Source organism: Seriola aureovittata, chromosome 12 (genome assembly GCF_021018895.1).
Source record: "Seriola aureovittata isolate HTS-2021-v1 ecotype China chromosome 12, ASM2101889v1, whole genome shotgun sequence".
NCBI lineage: Eukaryota > Metazoa > Chordata > Actinopteri > Carangiformes > Carangidae > Seriola > Seriola aureovittata.
This window is the reverse complement of record NC_079375.1, coordinates 6,128,880-6,146,206: the sequence shown is the minus strand read 5'-3', so window position 1 is coordinate 6,146,206 and position 17,327 is coordinate 6,128,880. Positions and strand designations below refer to the sequence as shown.

The 17,327-nt window shown below is 38.6% G+C and overlaps 1 protein-coding gene across 1 annotated transcript; it reads right to left on the bottom strand.

Annotated features, from left to right (window-relative positions):
- Nucleotides 1–989: 989 nt before the first annotated feature.
- pip4p1a (phosphatidylinositol-4,5-bisphosphate 4-phosphatase 1a) lies at nucleotides 990–16,247 on the bottom strand. Its single transcript, XM_056392227.1, has 7 exons — nucleotides 16,027–16,247; nucleotides 14,788–14,981; nucleotides 13,020–13,126; nucleotides 11,114–11,219; nucleotides 8,389–8,441; nucleotides 7,074–7,164; nucleotides 990–3,949 (listed from the first exon to the last, which is right to left on the bottom strand). The coding sequence occupies exons 1-7, from the start codon at nucleotides 16,142–16,144 to the stop codon at nucleotides 3,806–3,808; spliced, it is 813 nt and encodes a 270-aa protein (XP_056248202.1). The 5' UTR covers nucleotides 16,145–16,247; the 3' UTR covers nucleotides 990–3,805.
- Nucleotides 16,248–17,327: the final 1,080 nt, after the last annotated feature.

Genomic DNA, 17,327 nt, shown 5'->3' with positions numbered 1-17,327 from the left:
CAGTTAAAATAGCTAAAGAATAAATGGTTGAAATGATTAGCTAAGATACCTTACAACTAGCTGTAACCAAGTGGCAACCCTTAGCGATAAGTAATGGATAAATGGTTGAAATAGTTAAGCTAGCTTAAAGTAATAAATAAATAATTGCAATAGTTAAGATACATTTTTTGAACTAGTTGAAACTGTTAGTAATGGATAAATGGTTCAAATAGTTTACTAAGAGTAATGGTAAAAAGCTAAAAAGTTAGCTGGTAACATAAATCAGTTAAATAGTTTTAGACAGTAGGAATAGTTAGGCTAGCTAAAAGGGATAAATAGTCGAAATGTTTAGCTAAAAATAATGGATTAAATCGTTAGTTAGAATAGATAATTGAAATAGCCAAATGCAATGAGCAATTGAAATACGTAAAAGTATAGGATAAATGGTTGAAATAAGGAAGGACAGAAAGAGTTAAAAAGTAATGCTAGTAGTGCTAATGCAAACTTGACAAAACCCACCTAAACACTGAGATTTCAACAAATAATTTTAAGTTAACATCAATTCAAAGCACTGGAAGAATAGAAACATGGCAGTGATGTCATTTACAGCCGTGGGTATAGGTCACACAAAAAGGTTGGAGAGCCACTGGATTACACATCCAACCTCAGTTTGGTACAGGTGCTGGACAAAGCAGCACATAAAGTATGGAAAAGAAAGGTGGTGCCAACACTGAATATTGCAAATTCCCATAATATTTATGATTCAACATTGATGATTGACCTTGGAGATCTTAGTCAGGCATGTTTTCTTTGAAACGCTGCATTATAAAAATAAATCATACATTTTTTCATATGGCATCTTTCAAGTAGACAAGTTCCCTGGTTGACATTTGGAATGACAGCAAGTGTGGAAATAATAAAATAGAAAAATAAATGAAATGTACCGGCATTCATGGCTTTATCAGATCCTGTGTGTCGTTCAAAAAAATCAGATATGAACTCGCATCAGCTGTTTTGTACATCATCATGTCTTTATTTGTGTGTAAACAAACTCTGAAAAGAGCATTAGCCAGGTTCTTTATCATTGGCATTAACATGATTGATTTCTTTTGCAGTCATGGATAAAACATGATCACTCCACTGCAAAAAAGGTCTTTTTTTAAACAAGTCATATCACCTTAATTCTGTCCTATAATCTTATCTTTTATAGTTGTTTCCAACAGTCTAAAAAAAATTTTGCTCTAAACATCACTTGCAGAAACTGGCAGATCATTGTACTGATTTCAAATAAGAAAAAAAAATGCCCTTGGACCAGACTTGAAAAAAGTGAAATAATCCCACTCCACAACAGACTTTTTCCACAACAAATAAGATTTAAGGACTTAATAAAATGACATAACTGTTAAAGTAGCCCTTTTTTGCAACGTGCATAATAAATAATATGACACTTCCATATGAACTGTCCGCGACCTCAGTTCAGTCTAGCAGGGTAACTTCATCTCATCTTACTTGGTGTATGCAGTGTTTCTCACTACTGTTTAAGGTGCTGGGTGTGTGTTTGTGTGTGTGAGAGAGATAGAAATGTCATTGCTTGGGAATGTGATTCGGTCGTAAATGTTGTTGGTGTGTGTATGTCGATGTGCTTGTGTTTGTGGTTAAGATTTGGACACGACCAGGTGTCCAGAGGCTTATTAGGTTAGTAGTTCATCAAATCATTAAATATGTAACAGGTGAAGAGTTGCAAAAATAACCTTCTTAAAAATAAACAAAACATCTGCAGCGATCACAGCAGTAGTGTTAAGCCCGGAGTGCAACATAATTCACTTAGTCACTTCCAATGTACATCAACAACAAATATATTTACAATCAAACAAAAATACATAATTCATAAAATAAGAAATGCCACCTACATTCAGAAGCACAGACAAGTCATTATGGGACTTACACTGAGTGAGAATGTAACATGTAGTGTGTGTTTGTGTTTTTTACTGACCTATTCTGACTGATATCAAGCTTTGAGTTGAGAGGGTGGAGCTTTCCTCTTTCACAAATATTCAAATGGCTTTGAGGCGAAAGCACCATCTGCAACTAACAAAGTAGAAAGCTCAGGATCAGCCTCCATCTTCAGTGACATTAAAAGTCATATTTTCACCATGAATGGTCCCAAATGCAATGAAAAGGCTGACAGAGTTGAGCAATATGGTCTTTTCCAGCCAATTACATGATCTTATTTGAGCGATGATGCATTTAGATACACCCCAACATTTTAGGATTGGTATCAGAAGCTACAAATGCCTCAAGTACTGTATTTTTTAGCTTAGTGTTTTCACATATTCAACCTCTGCTAGCAAGCACATACAGACAGGTCTGAAAATTCTGTTCTTAGCCTTCTCCCGAGGATGAAAACGTACAATTAATGCCAGAGAGCAAATCTAAAACACTCCTTATACTCACAGGGGTTTTGTGGGTATGAGAAGGCAGATATCGATGTCTAAAAGCCAATAGCTCTTAGTGTTTTCGTTTCATGTTTTGGTCTGTTTCGGAAAGCCGAGCAGAATAAAATGAACTCGGGTCAAATCTCCTAGACGTATGTAATAAAGTAAACCCGTCTCTTGGATTTCAGAGGAAGAGCTTTGCCACACGTTGGTGTTCATATCAACTGAATTTATGTGATAGAAGTTTTTATTTAGATATACTTTAAAAATGAAGTTTTAAAGTAACCTTGTTGCTATAGTTTGGATCAAAGAAAAGGAGCTGGAGATTGGATACCACTCTTATAGGAGCAGGACAAATTATCCAACTTTTACACAAAGTGGCATGCATGTCATTTTTTCCAACAGTATGGAGAAAATGTGTTCACCAGACATCTTTGAAGAGAGAGGCTGGGATGTCTTTGACAAACTGGTTTCTGAGCTGTTGCAACTCTAAAAGAGCATCCTGCTTTTGTTGTGTACAGCTATCCATTCATGTGGTTGTGGATGTCTGTCTGTGTGTGTGTGTGTGTATATACGTGTGTGTTTTGAATCCTTCTATCACACCTCCTTTTAAGGCTTTCAAGCTGCTTTGGATCAAAGTCAGTCCCAGGGGATAATTCAGCATAAACACCGAGTTCAGACACATCATAGCCTACCTTCACATACTGCTGAATTCAATTTTTCAGACATATTTCAGCACCTACTTGATCTTTCGATTCACAAAAGGAGGCTGATGTCCCTCCAGTCACTCCAGTCATCTTCTACTGGCATCGATTTTTTTTTTAAGCTTCATCTGACTTCATCGCCGCTTTCACAAAATAATTTGTTTCTCTGTTTAAAAAATGTTAAATGCTGGAATACTAATGTCAAATTAGGACTGAAAAGGGACAGTCCCCTCCAAAAAAAAAAAAACAAGGGCTATATTCACATCTAAGACGTAACTTGAAGCCCTCGTCTCAGAAGTTCCGAGAGTGCAACAGATGTGCCACAGACTAAAGCCAAAATTTATAAACAACAACAAAGGGGGAAAGAGAAGAAGAAAAAGTGTTAAAAATGTTAAAATGAACCCCACACTGGCCATGAGATTAGAATAGATTAACAGTACATTAGGCTATACGCATCATCATAGTTATCTTTAGATATATAGCAGTCGCAGCCACCGCCATCCAGTTTTAGAAACACGTTTGACTAAAAGGGAAGGAACAGGAGGAGGAGGAGAACCTTTTCTTTCTGGAGTTGGGTTTAAATAAATATTCTGTTTTTTTGTGTGTTTTTTTTTTCTTTTTTTTTGAGCCATCTTTCCTCCTGCCTGGTGGGTTGAGAAGAAGGGTGCCGCAGAGTTGAAAGGGACTCTATGTGAAGTTCTGGAGGGGCTGGCTGACCCTCATGCAGGCCCAGTAGAAGGCCCGAGCCAGGGTGACGAGAACCAGGAGCAGCAGCACTGCCCACGAGGCGTAGATCCCCTGGTAGGTCTGAGCCTTCACCCACGTTCCAGCCTGAAGAGACGCGGCGACACAAAGAGGAAGTTTTTAGGAATTCAGATGATGCTCATAAAGCCATTCAAGGGAATTGCAAGCACATTCTGAGTGTGTTACAGTGATTATAATGATCCAGCTCAAGTCTAGCCAGGCTAAATGAAAGCAACCAGAGAGCTACAGCTATAATTATGTTTGAAAATGTTTTCTACATCTATTATCTGACCCATTTATGATGTTTTAAATGGCACCAAATTCCAGCCAAGTATCCAGCGATTTCCACAGAGTAAAGATGAACAAGCATGGTCACTGGTCAGCATTACAATAATGCTTACTCCTATTAGGGCTGCAAATAATGCTTGTTTGTATTTATTGATTACTCTGTTGATTATTTTCTCAGGTTTATAATTCACCAAAAGTATGTAAAGCCCAAGGTGATGATATCAAATGTCTTGTTTTATCCAAACAAGACAGATAATCAATTCAATATATTGTAAGAAAAGATAAGGCAGCAGATTCCAACATGTGAGAAGCTGAAACAATCAAATTCTTTAGCACTTCTGCTTGAAAACTGATTAAATGATTGTTCAATTAGCAAAACAGTTCCTGATTAATTTTCATTTGATTGACTAATTGTTCCAGCTCTAAATCCAACACAAATCCACTTCACAAGAACGTCACAAAGACAGCAACACAGACAAAACACTGAGTTCAGTTTATGTATCTATAGTGAGCGATTAATCCACATGAACCATACTAATGCAATGACACTGAATTGTACGGCTTCAAATGCACAATTTTTCATGGAGGAGCTCATATTCAACACTGAAGAATGAAGAGAGAGCGGTAAGAGAGAAAATGGCTTTCCCATCAAGTATTAAGTGTGCAGCTGCTCAGAAGAAAATTATTTAATGAAGATGGCAAAAATGACTTTGAGAGAACCCATAGGGATTTTCTGAGAATATGGAAATATGAATTTGAACGCTTTCAAAGTCACAGCATGAGAGCAAAGCTAATATGGATATAAAAAGTAAAAAAAAATGTAATGAACAATGATTTAAGAAGCATTTTGTCCAACATATTGTTGTACTGCTCATTCCTGTAATAAATAATGTTCTCTCCTGTTTTGACACCCTATAGGACTATAGGGAGATAAGGTTTTGGGTTTCAAAAGATATTGGAAACACTTATTTAAGATTCTGCTCTGTGTTGACATGATTACATCACATCACTTCTGCAGATTCAAGCTGCCAATCTCCTGTTCTACCACATCCCAAAGGTGTTCTACTGGACTCACATCTGGTGACTGGGGCGGCCACTGAAGTTCACTGAACTTGGGTTTGAGACCAGTTTGAGACAATTTTTCTTTGTGACATGGTGCAATATCCTGCTGGAAGCAGCCATTAGAAGATGGTAAACTGTGGCCATAAAGTGATACACATGGTCAGCAACAATACTCCGATACTGGACGTGGCATTCAAGCCGTGATTGATTGGTATTGAAGGGCCCGAGTGAGCCGAGAAAACATTCCCCACATCATTACACCAGCAGCCTGGACTACTGACACAAGGCAGGTTGGGTGCATGGATTCATGGATCCTCACTTACATAAGAAAAGAGGAGAAAAAAATGAAACACACTGAACTAAAATCTATATTAAATGATTATTTCATTTGTCAATTTGACCTTGTACAACCGTTTTCTCCTCAAGGCCGGGTCTTATTTTCCCTCTGTTTCTGCCTCCTCTAAAGGTTAAGACGTCCAAATTATTTAGTTATTTAGTTGTTGGCCTCATTTTCAATCCATTTACTCCAGACTCTTGGGAATTCTATTTTCGTGATTTCTGATTGTAGAGGTTATTCTTTCCATTTCTAATATTCATTTACTTTTGACTTCAATTTTTAAATAAAGCTGGAGCAGGTTGTTTCATTGCTGCAACTCTAAGTATCCTGGAAAGGTATTTTTCCATTTCTAAAATGATGTCTGATGGACATACGACTAAAAGTAACACATTCTGTTCAACTTTAATTATTTTGAAATTAGTTACCAGGATATTTTAAGAAGTGAGCAGTAAAAGAAAACTTGTGAGTGTTTCATATTCTTCTCAGCAGATACTTCTCCGACAGTCCAACTGAATAGATTTTGTAAATTTGGACGGCATTGTGCTACACTCATTTCTTAACTACCTTCATTTAAAAATCTCTGCTTTTGTATTTATAATTAAATTCTGTCTGGAAATGAAGTTTCATCTGTTACTTGTCTCGGGATCTTGCTGTTAAAGTTTATTGATGCAGTGCACACCTCTAAGGATTAAACTGTCAAAACACCTGCTCTTGAACCATTCTTATAATTAAAACTGCCTTTTTAAGTCATGTTGTGACATTTATTGCCACCACACCACCATTATGCAACGCTGTCAACACAGCATATTTATTGTCTGCGCATTGTTTACTGTTCTCCATGCTGGCAGGCACTATGCCTCTTGTGTTGAATGAGTCTTTACTGATTTACGCTGTTTGGTGCTCATCTTGCACCCTCTGCTGTTCATGAGGCAGAATGTACCGATTATCCAGTTCTTTCTATGTTTCCATGTTTATTTTTAGACGTTTGCTCATTTACTCCCTCTTGTCAACAAAACTGATCGACTGTATAATTTGACAATATTCTACTGTTGCACTCTCATTCGAATCATTTAAACAAGAGCAACAACTGAAACAGAAAATAGAAAATGCATTGTGAGCCTTGACAGCTTGTGTACAGATCAAAGTGAGTAAAAGAAGAAAACATGGAAAAACTGAAGGTCATTCTGTTCTGCTGTTCAGTGGGTGTTGAAGCTGGTGTTACAGCCTGAACACTGCTTATAGTAGGCTGTTTGTGCTGTATCTCACTGACAAATAGAGGCCTGTTGCATAGTGTCTGGGAAGCTGCTGCGAGGTGCACATCCTCCATGTTAAACAAGTGACAACAAAGGGAGAGACTGTAAATGCATTTCTGCTGCAATGAAAGGTTTTCACATTGTAAAGAAAAAAAGGAGGACAGGTTTAGAGAAGATGGGATAATAGTTTAACAGTGTTCTGCTATTGCTAATCTTTTTTTAACAATGAACAGGTCTAAGTCTCTTGGATGTTAGAGCGGCATCCACTCACCATCAGCCCGGCGGTGGAAATGCTAAACAGCAAGCAGAGTAGAAAACACCACAAGCTCCGCCTCCGGGGATATCTCTGACCAATGGAGGAGCTTCAGGTCCAACAGAGAAGAGAAAAGCAGACATTTAGTTTACAAGGAAATGGAATCAAATGCAACACAATTTATGAAAAGCAGAGGTGTTATTAAGTGTCTCAGTAAAACAGGACAGCATGACAGTGAAGCAGCATGAACAACACCTGGACCCTGAAATCAACGCAGCTGAATGGAATTCAGCCTCCATTCATTTTATTATTTAAATGATGTTCATACTGTTACATGTTAAAATGTCTTCTGTCCTATTAAATAATAACAATGGGGTTTAAAATTAATTTGCCTTTTTTAAGCATAATGAAAGAAATACGCATAAAGGATAATAATGATTCACCTGCAGAAATTTTACTTCAAGCAGCACCTGTCCAGATTCACTCCAGGTTTTGGGGCCATTTTGGATGTAACAAACTGAAATCTCATGACCAGAGCTGTTTATGAAGATTGGTAATACACACTTTTGTGTTACAGTGATACAACAAACACACTGGCAGAACTCTTTTCCGCACCTTATAAAGCTAAATGCTGAGAAAGAAGGAACAAGGCAACAAGTTGCTCTACATGCCTGATAGATTGGGGAAAAATCCCTGTAATGAAAACTTTAAATTTTGAAAAGACATGTGTCCTCTCTTTTCAAAATGTTTTTATCCAGTATTCTGCATTAGTTCATAAACAAATCATCATCAGAAATCACAAATAACCCTATCCTATGAAATTGTAATATTGCAGATATGCCATATTTTAAATAATTGCAATAAATAATGGCTTAATAAGATTTGATTATGCATCAGATCTGGTTATGCCTGATAAGTCCCATACACTTTGCTGACCATGTTAAGAAGCTTATGGAGCTAGTGATATAGGAATGTGGTTAGTAGCCAGGCTCAAAGAAAATCCTGAGGCAACAAAACACACATGTTGTAAAATCCCACAGATCAGAGACCTCATGATGTTATGAGACACGTGTAAACACACTGTGGCTGCTGGGAAATATGTGGTGTAGCAGCTGAGGTTAGAGACAAAGTCACATAAACAGGATACCACAGGTTTGATTCACAGAAAAACACAGTTTGTGTTCTGTCCTTGAGAAAGTCTCTGGAGCTCCTTCCTGCTCACTGTTTGTTAGGTTTCTCTGAACAAAAGCTTCAGCTGAAGACATAAATCAAAAATGTAAACGTACAGTGAGAATGAGGTGGTGTAATGGATGAATTGCTTATAAGTACTTACACTTTCCTGCAGTGTGGGCACCTGGCCAGCGTCCGGTCTGTGAACTCTGTCCACTGAAAGCACAAGGAGAAAGAGGTTCAGCCACAAACCAAGAGACAGGTTTGTCAAATTATCAATTATAGTGATGACAGAAAGCTATGTGCCAGAAAAACATTCACTGTCATTGTCAATACCACTGTTTTTGCTGGTGCTAACACTTCACTCATGGATGCACAATCAGAAAAACATTATTGTCTATCAAAAGGCAATTTAAATTTGTCCTTGACATCGCTCACAATAAAAGCATAGAGCTAAAAATTAATCGGGGAAGATAGATAAGGTAAATATGGCTGTGCAGGAAATAGAAAAGAGGAAATATGTGCAGGTGTCAGAGTGCGGCGTCCTTCACTGCTTGTTTATAATGTGTTAATGGCAGTTGGAATGAAGGATTTTTTTCAATGTGTTTGTCCTGGCCAGAAGGTTTTTATATTAGTGACCTGACTGGAGGAGCTGGAGTGAGTTATGGAGGGGGTGTGAAGGGGATGATGAGTTGTTTGCCATCCAACTAGCTGGATGCAGAGAAACCTGTATATTGCATATTGCAAGATTATAATATTGGCAATACTGTTCACCTGACATTCATGCCAATTGAATTCATTATCTTTAGAGACTATAAAATGTCAATAGAGTAAATAATGCCTATCGCACTTTCCCTGAGTGCAAGGTGATGTCTTTTTTTCTGACCAATGATCCAAAATACAAAGATATTCACTTTGCAATTAAATTAAAGAGAGAAAAGCAACACTCCTCACATTTGCTGGAACCAGCAAATATTTGGCGTTTATGCTTGATAAATGACTTAAGTGATCAATCAAATTGTTGATAATTTACCTTTACCAATCAATCAAATAATAATTTGTATAAGCAAGTTGATGCAAAACTGCACTGATGGGGCAAGCACTTCGACTGCACATACATGTACATGTCATGTGGAGGCAATACACAACTTTGGGACAGATTCCCTTACAGATGGCCTTATTCAAAGATGCCTGCAGTTGCACGGATTGATGACACTTTCCACGAAATTTAATACAACCATCCCAGTTCTTGCCAACAGGTGCTGCGTGCCACATAAAAATGAGAAAAGAAAAATAGCCTTCTCTCCAGTTGTAGACATTTGTTCCCTCCTTAATGTTGGGGTGTGATACATTTGTAAAACCTGCAGAGCAGAATACACTGCCCATGCTGTATATTCTTCTCATTCTGGTAGAAACACTCTGTATGGGAAGCACAGAGAACATTATCACTAGATCTGTGTCTAAAGGATCACTGCAACGCCACCCAGGGCACAGATTTGTATTTTCATTCAGCCACCCTGTCTTTAAGCAGGTAGGAAAGGTCCAGCTGAATGCTAAACACCCTGTACCATCCATCTCCCCTCCTTTCACAGCTCTATTCTTCTCTTTCCCTGGCTGCGCCACCCTCCTTCCTTTCACCATATATCCAAACCATCTTTACCTGTCCCACACATTGTTATAGAGCAGTAAGTTAAAATTTTACTTCCCCTTTCGAACAAAAATGGCCAGAATATATCAGCAGGGAGTGGATAGGGTTATTGATCTAAACCAATAACTCAACATTTACTTGGCCTGGTGCAAGAATATTTTTGGCTTTTCAATAATTCACTTCTCTGGCTGGGTGACAGTACATCTCACAACAAAAACCTTGCAGGCCTAATGAAACTGTCACAAGACATTTCAACTACAGATGATAAAAGCCAAAACAGCAAATGCCAGGGCAGTTTTATTATTCAGCTAGTCTGCATGGTAATGCAAAAAAAAGTGTTTAACTGGATCTTGGCTCTCTGTACTGTATGTGACTTTATTGGTTGTGTCTTTTTCAGGGTTATGTCATTCGAAGAGACAGAAGAGGTGGGGACTTGTGCCAGAGACTTAATAAACAGTGGTTGTACTGATGTTGTAATTCTGATTGCCATAGAGGTTGATACGGGTCATCAATTAATGTCTTTTCAAATAAAACCCCTACTAGAGATGCTGCAGTTAATCCTTTGACAGTCAAATTCTTTTTCTTTTCATTTTTTAACTTGGAAATGTACAGTAGTTTGCTCTTCTGAATTTCCGCAATACATCTTAAAAACGTATGAGAGGAATCCAGTGACATTTAGTGAACATAAACAATACGTTAAGAGAACATTCATTAGATTTTGCAACAAAACTCTAAATCAAGATCTATTTACTAGCTTTTGGAACTTGAGCTGTCTTAAGAGTGAAGCTTATCATGTGATGACACCTTAGCCTGCTCCATTTGCTGAATAAAGACTATGAGATGTGACTGAAGGCTCCAGAAGCCAGGACATGGACTATTTTATTACTTGTTCTGTACTCTGAGGTCCAGAATGAACCCCTTTGCTTGAGTAATTACATTTTGTTTTCAATCCAAATCTGACATTTTCACCTCTTTTTGTGTGTTTTTTTTTTTAAAGTCTGAAAGCTCACGTATTAGCCAAGTGTTAAATGAGTGGGTCGATACCACTCTCATATCTGTGCAATCTGTGTAATTGATCTTCTCTTTTAACACTTGGCAAAAGAGCTAATACTCTTCCTTTAACTTTGAAACTAATATAAATTGTGAGTGTGTGTGATTCCAAATCCTGTGGGGGTGGGTATTTTTTCAACGTCACAAAGAATGAAAAGTTTAATCTGATTAAGCAGAGAGAGTGTGGTACCAGGAAGGTGTTGCTGCAGTGTCCACAGGAGACCCGGGCCCCGGCTGGCTGGGGGTCAGGACTGGCTGGACCAGGATGGACTGGACCCAAATTTATTATCCTCTTGCTGTAAAGAGACAGACCCACACAAAGTCAGCATCCACACCACAAATGGTTCAAGATATTATTCAGCATTTAAACTAACATTCACTGCCTGATGTCGTGAGCAGTCGCCTCATTATGCTGGTGTGGAAAGGCTGACGACTGATTTCACTTTTTCTGGGGGGATCCATCAGCAGCCAGTCCTCTCATTACCACCAACACTGCTTTTTTCTACAACCAACCTCCTGAGACAACTCCAGTAGCTCAGGATCACTGATCAGACAGCAGCACTGAGATGTGTCTGGTTCAGTCAGCATGTCTGGATTGAATGCAAAACAGTGACACTGGAGGTAAACTCTCTAGAGCAATTTCATGCAGGAAAAGTTTCTACACTTAGGAGTATTTACAGTCTTTTGGGATCACTTTAACAAAATGGGCAACCTATGGTCAGGTGTAATAAAACCAAGCATTGTTAAAATTTACATTAGAAACATGCAGAATCCCACCACTCAACTATGAGAGTAAACGTTATGCCAAACAATTTCTGCATCTCTTCCACTGTTAAGGACACAGCTGATACAAATTCAGTTCAGATACAGCAATCTTAAATAAAGTTAAAAAGAGATTTTTTTTTTCTCTCCTTATTTTGTTTATTAGGTTTAAATGTGCAATAATGTCAAAGCAAATGGCTGATTACAGGGTAAATTATGGAATATTATTGTTTAAGACATTAGGACATTGATGAAATTTTTGCCTGCAATTAACATTCAAACCCTAATTAGCCTTGAGCCTAACTTGATGATCTGCACTGAAGCTGACAGATGAATTATGGATTTCAGATATTTATAACAAGAGATTTTGTAATGTACAGTTTAACATCATACATATTTAGATAGCAGCAGAAAATTAAAAAAAAAAAAAAGAGAAAGAAAATGGATGGCTAAAAATGTTGCTCTTGCATATTTTATGCCTTGGGCATAAACAAGGAATCTTATCTTTCTGAGCAATTACACGAGGCTGCAGCAGCATGATGTTCAGATGAGCTGCCAAAGCGGTGCATTTTCATTGACATCAGCCTTGTGTTTTTGACGATAAAAATCCCAACACAATGGCATCTCTTTGACCTGTAAAAACTGTTCTATGGTTTTTTAATTGAACAAGTTTCCTGACAGGGGACAAGAGAAACTTCCCCCTCCAAAACTGTATTTGAAGTGTCAGCATCCCTGTAATGTTTTCTTTAAGCCTTGCAATATAAGAATTGCCACACAAGTGACATTTAGTGTAATTTGTGGAACTTTCCCGGTTTACTTTCAACTGCTTTTGTTCTAAAGAGGGTTCTGTGCTGATTCAGCCCTCTGATATTACTGTACAATATGAATGAATTTGCTAAGTGTGCATTTGGTTGGTATTTACTCTGCGGGAGTTTAAAGCAGATACATACTGAATAAATTTTGAGATGTTTTTTCTAGCTGCCATGTGTAGACTGTAAATTAAATCTATACATAATCTCCATCACTGACTAAAATATGGCCTACAAAAACTCACAATACATACAGTACATTACCCATACAGACACACCTCAAATACTGAGGACATGCAGAAGTGAAACCCATGATGTGGCTCTTCTAATGAGGCTGTTATTTCCTCATCCGGCTCGCTGAGCACCGCATGTAAACTGCGCTGGGAGCACAGCCTTAATTGAGGAACCGCTGCTCCCACTGCACCTTGTTTCCTCTGCTTCACTTCTCTCTCACACAGATACACAGTGTTCTTGCAGTCTCACAGTGGTGTGCACACAAACACACACACAGAAATCATCTCTTACCAGTATGGCCGGGGACAGGCGATCCTCTGGGAAGTGACTTTGCAGATGAGCAGACAGTTGCAGGGGCAGCGAACGTACTTCTTCCCTGCTGGGGCATTCTTAATGGGCTGCAGAGGGAGACAGAGGCACACAGGAGGGGAGAAGATAGTAGAACAACGAATTAGAATAGGAGCAGATAACAACCCAATTATTCTTGATGGACGAGAATTAACCAATACTACGAGAGGAAGAGAGGTATTCTGGGAGATATTGGAAATGGCTGTGCAGTAGTTGTAGTTAAGGAGCCGAGGGACGGCATTACAGTAAAGTAATACTTATGGTGCCGCTTGTTGCTCTACAAATGACATAAAAGACATAATTATACAGCTCTTGAGTAATTAATAGGCAAGGTAAGATTTTAACTCAAACATGCATGAAGCACTCGCTCCATGTATTCACAAAGCTGCATATTGTGAGGAAAAAGGGCAGCTCGAGGCCATCTCCAAAGCAACAGGTCTGTCTAGCACTTAATATTAATATTAATAATACTGAGGGAACTTAATATGAATAATGCAGAGGGAAATACAGACAGAGGCTTCAAAAATATTTAGGCCACAAACTTGCATTTGATAAGGAACCGTTCCAGAGACTTGCATATTTAAAGATTGTTGTTGCTGTATGTAATTGTATTCAAAATTCTTAAGTCTTATGTCTAATTATACAATTATACTCTTTATAAATTGAGTAAGTACAAAGCATTATGATTGCTGGAGCTGCTCACCTTGTATCACCTCACTAGGTCACATAATACTGCAAGGCAGTTATAAAGGCCATTGATTGAGGTCGCCAAGAGAATGGAAATTTGAATCTGTGCTTTACCACTACATGAATCACACACCTTCCTCTGGGCTTAAGATAACATCCTGCTGTCAGACCGCTGTCTGTCCTGCTCACGGTTCTCTCCACTGCATCATTAAACTCTTACTAACTAGACTGAGACCCGGGTGTTTTCTGCTCCATTATCAATTTCAGATGCAAAGTTATATCAACCATGTAAGGAAGGAGATAATGGTGAGGGTTAATTTCCAACTTGGTGGAACCTGATAGACTGCTGATCTTTATAATTAAATTCATAGAAGTTTTCATGATGTTTAAACTCTATCTATACACACTAAATTTAAAAGGGTTGGTTCAACTACAAAAAAGTTTAATTGGAACAACTTTCTACTGAAGTATATTCTGATAGGGATGATAGGGACCATTAGTGACCTCATTGTAAACTCTGTGGATTATCCAAAGTAATAATAATAATAATAATAATAATAATAATAATAATAATACATTTTCTTTGGCAGCGCCTTTCACAGCACTCAAGGACACTTTACAGAAGATTAAAAGACAATAAAAATAATAAAAACAACAGACAGTTTAAAGGAAAACAATGAAATTACGGCGAATATGCAGAAACAATGTTACAGATGTCTGGTGGGAGAGAGTTCCAGAGTTATGCAAAGAGATTCTGTTGATTTGTTTTTTTTAAATGTCATTTTCCTTTGCTTTGCGTACCATATATTATGTCATTTTTAACAATATAGAGGTAGAAATCTCAGAGATGCTTATTGGAAAACCTGGGCAAATAAAAAAAGAGAAAAAAAAAAAGAAACACTCCCCCTAAGGCTAGACATCACTTTTAGTCTATGAGAAAATGTTTTTGTAATTTTGTGAAACAACCCTTTAACAGAAGATACTGGTGTTACATCTGAGTGTACACATTCCTCTAGAAACTTACCGTAGCTTCATTGCAGACCCCACATTTCACCACATGTTGGTGGATCTTGCCCTCCACAGAGATCAAGCTCTGACACACCCTGCAGCTGATAACAGGGGCACTGCCACTTTCCGGGGAGGTGAGCGGTGAGTAAGGAGGAGGATCCTCCCCTAGGAGCACTGAGGGCTGAGTTGGGCTGGGGAATGGAGGGAAGCCTGAATGGTGGGAGACAAGGAAGGGAAAGAATGATGAATACAATAGTAGTAGGAGCAGTGACAAATGAAGGATTGTTGAGGAAACTTAGTCACAAGAGTTGCCTCAATTCCCATGACTAGTAACCTCTTACGTTACAGTTAACAAGGTAATAAGATTTTGTCTTGAGTTCAACTGAAAGGAGCTTTAGAAGAAAAGCACTCCAAGAATGCTGAGTGGGGTCAGTTTCAACAAATAAGAGTCTAAATAGTTTGTCTGAGAAAAAGAGAAAAGCAGAGAAAGTACGTGTAACTAAATAGAACAGACTTCTATCTAGAAATCTGATGCAACAAACAGCATTTCCTGCTCTGCTCAAAGCATATCTGGCAAGCAGAGTGAACGAATGTTTAGAGCAGTTTGTGAGAGCAAAACATAATTATAAGCCTTATCTCATGCCTTTTCCATTAATGTCTTCAGACACAGTTCCTCCCTATGAGAGCTGCCATTGGTCACAGCTGTATCTTGCAGCATCCATGAGCAGCCCCAGTAATGGCTTTCTCGTATGTCAATCAGATCAGGTGTTTCTCAGATGCTAGCTAGCTCAGCGGTACATGTACCTAGCTTGTGTGTACAGTGAGCACCACTCAGCTGCTGAAATACATGCAAAATCTGTTAGCAGACCTACATAAAATATAATTTATTAAGATTATAATGGCAGTATTACTGAACTGCAAAACTGAAGCTTTGCCGGTGCTAAGTAGAGCTTGCTGTCAAGCTAATAAACCGGTTGCTAGGTTAGCTAGCTAGTTAGCAACGCTGATTCCCTTCAGCCTCTACTACATTATTATTGCAAAACAGTATATTTTACCCCTCAAGGGGTGCTCATAAAGAAATACTCTTGAACCTAACATTATATCCTGTACATACACAGTCACAACAGGCCGGTTCTTTGTCGCTGTCACAGCTGAGCTAGCAGGCTAACCAGAATGCCCAGTCAGTGGAGGCTAACGTCGGCTAGGTTAATTCAGGCTGGAGTCGGGCGGAGGAGAGCGCACCATGGATACTCACTCTGTGGTTTGTTGGGCACACCGTAGGGCGCTGCGCCGGGAGACACCCCGCCGTTACCGCTGCCAAGAGCACCATCTCCCAGATCTGATAGTAACGGGGACCTCTCGCCGTCCGCCATACCGAGAGCGAGGCGTAAGGAGGGGGGGAGACAGTGGGAGCGTGAATGCAGACCGATACGGTGTTGTATTGTTGTGTCGGAAATGCAGGCGTCACATGATCACACCACCGCTGCTGCTGCTGCTGCGGTAACGGTGCTCGGGGGTGTGGCACTTACTGCACACCCAGGGATGCTCCACAAGTTCCCCTTAATATGTGTTAATAGGTTCAATTACATGAGAATTATGTTTGAGTTATTTGCCAGCAATGACCACTGTATTTCTGTAAGGTAGTGTTAGGCTACTTATTTTATCTTTAGCCAGAGGTGGAGAGAAAGTATTTACTAAAGTACTGTACTTACAGCACACCTGGACAAATTAGATATTTTGCTGATTTCTGAAGTGAAAAGAAGAAAATACAAAGACATACCTTTCCTCCACCCCTGCCTTAAGATAAAGTTACTCTTAAGCTAAAGTTGCTCTTTAGGTGCCCAGGATGTTTTTCAGATATCGTACTTCACATTTTAATACATATTAGAAACACAAATTCACTCCTGCAAGATGTCCAATACAAACAAAAGTCATTTTTTCACTTTTGCTAGGGTACCAAAGAGTTACTCAATGACTTGCTTACTTTTATACTTGTTTTACAAGCATGGTTTCAGGATTTGAAACACACACACACACACGCACACACACGCACACACCCAGGATCACTGTATGGCATATGGTTTGTAGTAATAATAACTACTACTACTAAAGCACAACATCAATTGACATGATAACACACTAACCTCATCACTAACCCCATCAAAGCTGTCATATAAAAGAAGTTTGATTTAAATTAAAAATAAAGGCCAGAAGATTGGTTCATATTTTATCACCCAATCAGAAAAGGAGCCCTGTGTAAGAATCTATTCATGATATGAGTTAATATTGTGCTTGTATTGAGCATAGTCCTAAATTAGTTTGTGTTTAATTAAGTTACCACAAAGCAAATTTGGAGCTATGTATTATTCCATCCAAGGAATACTGTATATAAGAAATGGGCTCCCAGCATAATGAGTTCCATTATGTGTAGTAAGTATGGTAACGTTTATCTGGATTTACTCTCTAGTTATAGCACGCATAATCAGACAAATATTTATAAGAAACCCATATCTTAATACTAAGAGAATCAGTGGTGAAATGTAATATTAGCAAGAA